The sequence below is a fragment of the Aplysia californica genome, unplaced genomic scaffold (genome assembly GCF_000002075.1).
Source record: "Aplysia californica isolate F4 #8 unplaced genomic scaffold, AplCal3.0 scaffold00298, whole genome shotgun sequence".
Lineage (NCBI taxonomy): Eukaryota > Metazoa > Mollusca > Gastropoda > Aplysiida > Aplysiidae > Aplysia > Aplysia californica.
In genome coordinates, this window is record NW_004797568.1 from 440,125 (window position 1) to 447,390 (window position 7,266).

The 7,266-nt window shown below is 39.1% G+C and overlaps 1 protein-coding gene across 1 annotated transcript in view; it reads right to left on the reverse strand.

The window, feature by feature from the left end:
• Positions 1-7,266, reverse strand: part of LOC101861742 (WD repeat-containing protein 18) — a 15,589-nt gene that overhangs the window by 7,603 nt on the left and 720 nt on the right. Inside the window, exons 2-6 of the mRNA XM_013084498.2 lie at positions 5,929-6,126; positions 5,453-5,563; positions 3,020-3,153; positions 2,029-2,167; positions 939-1,082 (exon numbers count right to left, since the gene is read on the reverse strand). Coding sequence (XP_012939952.1) covers positions 939-1,082; positions 2,029-2,167; positions 3,020-3,153; positions 5,453-5,563; positions 5,929-6,126 — 726 coding nt within the window. The remainder of the gene's footprint in view (positions 1-938; positions 1,083-2,028; positions 2,168-3,019; positions 3,154-5,452; positions 5,564-5,928; positions 6,127-7,266) is intronic.

The following is a 7,266-nucleotide window of genomic DNA, read 5'->3' on the forward strand; positions in this document are numbered from 1 at the left end:
AGTCAAACCTGCCCTGACGGCCACCTCTATAAGACGGCCACCTGTACAAACGGCCACTTTCCATTTCCCCCCTTGCGTTTTTTCTATATAATTTAACTGTGTAAAACGGGCACCTGTCTAACGCGGCCGCGGCCACCATATTTTAACACACAACCCCTATCACACAAAGCAATAACACCTGTCTAAGACGGCCACCTTAGTGACTCCATTACGTTTTGTCATAAATTGTGCACTGTCCCCTTGCGTTGTGGGCGAGCCATCATAAACTGTCTTTGTTGTTAGGTAGTCCCTCCAACCGATCACGTTGCGTAGGCCCCTCCCACTGTTAACCAATAGGTAACAAAATTAATTTTCAGCTGCTGGTGAGGTAAGCGTGTGATCCCTCATAACCCATAAGCCCCGCCCAGAACTCATACACACAAATCGTAAGTGAGATGAGTGGTCACTGTTTACCCAGTCCGTAACAAAGTAACAATGGACGTCAACATGAACTTGTAACAGAAGCGTCGCTCGTTCTCCGAATGGTAGCGACACATGTGTTTGTTTTACCATAGCACTCGGTCCTCCTTGTCTGACACATTTCGTTTTATTGTCACCCTTGCACAAAAGTGGCAACAAAATAAAAAAAGAGAGAACAACCCCAGCGAAAACAACAACAACAATAACAATGCGACTAACTTCAGTTGGGACCTCAGAAAGGAAGGGTTTGTTTTCTCAGAAAGGAATGGTTTGTTTTCTTCTTCTTGATCAATCCTGCCTAAGACGGCCACCTGTCTTATACGGCCACTTTTCACCTTGACAATGGGTGGCCGTCTTACACAGGTTTGACTGTATATCTATCATCTATTGAAAGAAACAAAAACGTCTATCAAATTACTTGGTGGTGTAAATCAATAGAGAAGACAAAACAAAAGAAACAAAAATGTCAATCAAATTACTTTGTGGTGTAAATCAATGGAGAAGACGTTTCCATTGGCATCTCCTGCATACAAGGTGAGTTCGCTGTGATCCATTACTACAGAGGTGACAGCAGTGCCCAGCTCAAACATTTTCAACTCTTCACTGGAGAACAGAGACCAAACCTGAAACATAGAATAGATGAATATTTAGACATGGGTTTTTCATTATATTCATTTCCTTTTCTACAAGCTGAGATCAGTACACACTATACTCAATGGAGTCAGATGGAAAACTTTTTGCTGTTTAATTTAAGGTCAAGTATGCTTGAGCACCCAGTCTCCTTGGATCAGTAATATAAAGTTAAAGATCTTTATAAATAAATTTGTCCACATAAGCATTTTGGCTGTTGAAAGTTGTTGAAAACAGATTTGCTGAGGCTGCTGCTTGAGAATTTTTTTCCCCATAACTCTCTACCTAAGACTGAAGAAACTGATCAATAAAAATAGATGAGATTGCCTCAAAGAAGTATGTCTCGTATGCAAAAAGACACTACATGCTATGAGGAAAATAAGCAAAATTTGAAACAATTAAAAAATCAAGATACATTGTCACTTAGTACACCACCCCAAGATTATGAACAGTCCGGCCCATTTATAACAGCCTCTGTTATTACAGGAACTTGGATACAACAGTGATAAATGAAATCCCCATTTTGTTTCTTCTCTATGAGTGTAAGTAATATGAACATGGCTATAACAGGGTTCAATTTGTGCAGACTCAGATGTAACAGTGATCTTGCAGCACATGAACTTGCTTCCGATCAGTCAAATTATTAAAATTTGTCTCAACCAAGACATTTTTCGCCTGTTTGTATGACCGTTTGCCTAAACACAAACTTTCAACCCCCCCCCCCTCATAGTGTTGGGGTCACTGATCGATTCCGTCTCAGTGTCAGCAAAACAGCCCACTGGAAAAAGATCAGCGGTAATCGAATATATGGTACTGGTAGTTTCCCTTGATAGCGGTTATAACAGGACTCGCTTATAACAGGGAAAAACTGCCGGTCCTGTCTGTCCTGTTATATCGGAATTTGACTGTAGGATGTTCCATGAACACTAAGGTTCTCACTCTGACAGAGAAGTCTGTGCCACACGTGACCACTGTATTGGACAGGCTGATGTGTAGATCTGTCACCTCCCCAGAGTGACCAAAGAAGGTATTCACTGGTCTGACCTCATTGATGCGGTGTGGATCCAGAGTCACTGCACTGTCAAACACAAGAACATAACAGTAAAAGTTACAGTTTACCTGTCATCTAAAATGTTACAAATCATTATGAAGTAATGACAATAAATGCTGAGAATGGAACAAAATTTCTTTGTTAAAAAAATAATCCGTTCATATGAATTCGACATTCAAGCTGCATTTCATTTAATCTCACAAAAAGATAAAACTGACACGTTCGCATTTAATTAAGTTATTAACAAACTCCATTTAAACTACATGACTATGGCCAATGGCTAGACCATAATATGTTGGCAGTTCATTTCATAATTCTTCAGCTAAAATAATCAAATTCCAAGCATCATCAAAAATGAAATATGTTTGAAAAAGGTAAAAACAAAAATCACTGAATTAAATAGTATCAGAGAGCTAGTAAAGTGCCGTGAGCGAAGGAACACGCACTGATGTTTAAACCTCTGATCTCTCTTCCAGGTTGTATAAAATACAGTCAAACCTGTCTAAGATGAGCAATTCCGTCATCTTAGACACTTAGACAGATGGACTTCTAGAACAGTGTCAATATGAATAGAAAAAAAGCAAGCAGGAAAGTGGAAAGTGGTTGTTTGTACAGCGATTGTCTTGGACAGGTGGTCATTAGTGTAGCTACGACTGCGTAACATTATACCAGAGTGGAGAGGAAAGCAGATGACAGAACAAGACTAGATAACAGGAACGGAGAACAAAGGAGAAAATTCTAGAGCAGAATTTTTTATGGTCACTGTTTCGATCCACTGTTCTTTTGACTGAGAGGAACGACAGCCCTCCATCAATAGGTGAAATGAGAACCAAATCTTGTTATTTAAGAGTCCCTAAACAACTTTAACCCTAAACTTACTCTTGAAGTTCCCAAACACACACTGAGCCATCCTTGTATGCTGACACCAAATGTTGGCCACTAGGAGTGAACTTAAGGCACTTCACTTCAACACTACTGTGGCTCAAGACACTGTACAGGTTTCCTGTGCATACCTGGAGACAATAGTTTTTTTAAAGTTAGAATTAAAAATTCTAGGGTCACTTACTACACACATTTCATTTCTGTCAAAATTGTTCTCCATCATAAGAGCTTTTTAAAAATCAAATGCTACCAACAGACTCAAAACACCCCCTAGTATAGCCATCATACACAAAATAAAACAACACAAGAACCCCCCCCCCAAAAAAACAAAAACAAAAAACAAAAAACCAACAAAAAAACCCCAACAAACAACAAAAGCAACTCTGACTTCGACAGCTGTTGGCTACTAAGAGACAGACACCATAGTGCTTGTCATAAGATTGCATGACGTTTATAGAGGCCAACAGCAGTGTGCTATTACTGGCTGTCCCAGAGGAGTGGACTGTGCCCTTGTGCTGAGTTCATTGACTTGACACTCACATGTCATTGAGAAAGCGTTACATTAAGTCCTGTTACTTCTTCCTGGCAGTGCCTACCCTGGCGATAAGCCTGCTTCTCCCTCAGTCTGAAAATATGGACAGAGACTGCTATGGATAGGTTAAAAATACAGTAAAAACAAGGTGTCACAGAACAGAGGCTGCATGCTCAGGTGACAGCAACTGGTAAAAGCAGGTTCTTTTTTTTTCTTTTTGAGGTAAGTGTTTTACGACGCTCGCAACCTCATAAGGTCTTATGAAAGCGCCGGACACATAAACTTTTTCAGTTGGTAGGAAATTTTGAATTTTGCCCGCTTGGCCTACTCTTATCGATTTTAGACCACCAAGGAATCTTTAACGTGCGCAACTTGCACACAGGACTCCGATATTTTTCCTCTTTGTCCGAGAAGGCTAGGTGTAGATCTTTCCTACCAGAAGATCAGGGGTGTGGCTGAAAGACAGTAGTAAGGAGGCAAGGAGTAGCAGTAGAAAGGCTGCAGAAAGAGTCAGGAGCCCAGAGGAGGGGCCAAAGGAAGTGACGGTGAGGGGGCAGAAAGAGGAGACGAAAGCAGACAATAGAACATTGCTAGAGAGCAGAAAAGGAGGTGAGAGGAGACAATTTAAGAGAAGAAATTTTTTCAAACCCGGGACCTTTGAATGAGAGGCCAACACCTTTACCTCTAGGCCACGACAGCCCCCAAAGCAGGTTCGACTGTATGCTTTGCACAGGAGAGAGAGGAACCCCCCCCCCCCCCCCACTTACAAAACAACTAACAGTGAAATGTGTACATAGAGTGGCCTGAGAAAGCCAGATGGAAGATGCACCGCCAATGGCAGAGATACGGTCAAAAAAATAATTTAATATTGATTTTTAACTACTGCTGTCTTTTTTCATTCACCTTTCAAATCTAGAAATGAAAACGATTATATAACATCAGCCTTAACTTTAAAGGTATGTGTGGGGCACCCCTCAAAATTCAAGACCTTCAGTTGTCAGGTAGTTAGTGAACTCAGGTTAACAAATAATGTCATGCAATGTTGGTGGAGTGAGCCCTGGAGCAAGACACCATAAATGGAGTTTAACCCCCCCTCCCAGATGTACAATTGCAACAAGCAATATCATGTTTGTATAGTTGACATTCAGATATTGTATTATATATGGTGCTGGTTTTATCTCTTAAATTTATCTTGGAATGCATTATACTTTCCAATGTAACCTTAATTTTCCTACATTGATAATGCGGTATTTGAAACAAATTATAAATGCTCCAGAAATGCAAAAATTCGACAATTATTAATGAGCTCTGGTAGTTTTCCGCCTAAAACAAACCCCTATGTTTTGAATGGTTTAAAGCCCATTCTTTACTTACTGATTCAAAACAGTGTGTCACTTTATATGTAACTAACTGTGCCCTAAATGTCCATGAAATTTAATGTCCAAAACGCACTTTTCTCAAATCCCAGATTTACATGATTTCCTGCACATTTCTCATTAAACATTAAAATATAACACTTTTATGTGCCTTACAGGGAAGTAAAATGATTCTTATCAGTGACTATCACTAACCTTTTAGATACTGGTATATTTAAATGATCACCAAAATTATTTTTAAAAAATGATATGCCTGACCTTTTTAGAAGCCATTATGCATATTTGCTTATACGTAAGTTTGTCTTGAAGTGTGTATGTGAGTAAATGTAGCATGGAATAAATCTTTTGTGAGCAAGTTCACATGTCTGTGAGCCAATCTCCTTATTCTGACTAATTCAAACTGACAGACCAGTACTAAAGAAATAAGTGATCAAAACGAACAGGTTCACCCATTACAGTTATTTTAAAAAATTCACTACTATAAAAATATTTAAAAAATACATTGTTCTCAGAAACACTCACTTGCCAAATGTAGATTTTGTCTTCCATGCCAGCAGCAATCCAGTTGTTATCTGGGCTTGTGGCAAGCGCCGCTATTTTTGCACCACATATCAATTTTCTGTGTTTTTGACCCTATGAGAAACAGGAGAGGCTTATTAGAAGTAAAAAATAATGCATCATAGCCACTAAAATGAGCAATTTTGTTAAAACATAAAATTACTGTAACAATGAAATATAGCACCTCTACTATATGCATGTTAAAAAAAATGACACATTATCTCAAGGACCCTCTCCTCATTTCTCCTTTGGATATGTTTAGACTGAGATATAAAACAAACTCGAAATAACGAAAGAGCAGATTAGGCTCAAGTAGTACATTGCTCTAATGTTAACAACAATTATAATACACTTTCAGAGTAGGTAGTCTAATGTACTGAAAAGTAGATCCTTCACATTACAACTACCATGGGATCGGTTCAGACATGATGGGGACTTACTTGTCTCAACATATTCCAGACATGAATCACTGGTTTTGAATGGGAGGCTGCCAGTATACATTCTCCATTCAGCATGCAAAGTGTATGTGGGGAAGAAGAGCCATGACGGTGGGTCTGAAGAAGATTTCCTGTTCGAGCATCCCATGATGCAACATTCCAGCTGCCTTCTTCTGAACTTTTGGTGCTCACAAACACCACCTGAAAGACACAAATAATGACAAATCTATAAACACAAATTCAAAATTACTGCACAGCTACGAAAAAAAAAATAGCTGCCTGTTTCAATTTCAGAGGTGTACTTAATTGATTTATACACAAGGGACAAAATCAGTAATCACATCATGGTCGGCAACGGTTGGCAACGGTCGGCGGCTGTCGGCAACAGTCTGCATTAAGTTTTGTAAATCTATCTATGTCAACTGGCTGTATGAGTGACCAAAAGACTCTCTCTCTCTCTTCTCTCTCCCTCTTCCAGTCTTATTATTAATGTAAAGAAAAATTATTTGTACTCTATTCATATTTCGCTCTCTCCCTGTCTAGTTTATGTAAAGAAAAATTATCTGTGCTCTATTCATAATTTCTCTCTCTCTCTCTCTCTGTCTTATTTCTCTCTCTTCCTGTTTTATTTATGGTATTTCCCACTAAGTTTTTATCATTTCTCTCTCTCTCTCTTCTCTCTCCCTCTCTTATTAATCTCTCTCCCTGTCTAGTTTATGTAAAGAAAAATTATCTGTACTCTATTCATAATTTCTCTCTCTCTTTCTCTCTTCCTGTCTTATTTATATTACGTAAAGAAAAATTATCTGTACTCTATTCATAATCTCTCTCTCTCTCTTATTTCTCTCTAGGGCACGGGTATGATAATATACCTGTTACTCAGTTATGGACCAGTGTCGCACCATGCCCACCAAAAGACAAAACAAGGCTACCTAACCACTTCGTGGTCATTCAAATAGAAGATAATGAAGATGATGAGGATGAACACCAACAAAAGGAAAGAAACCCGGCAAGAGGAAACGAAAAAGAGCAGAGAAAAGACCAACACAGTAAAAAGGATAGGACATGGCTGAGTTGACCTTTTGATGTTGTTATCAAAAAAAAATTTTTGGGAGTGAATATGCTGCATGTTCTTTGAAAGCACTGTATAATTATCTTATTTTTTTGTTTCCGGACCGGTATAGCTATTGTCAAAACGGAGTGTTTACGTACACGGTAACTTGGCACCTGGCCTCAGTAGATCTAGCAGAATCTAATTGAAGAAAGTGGCTATTCTCACCCGCCCGGAAGTTCTCGCAAGATCTACTCCTCCCCTCTTCTCTCTCTCTCTGTCTCTTTCTG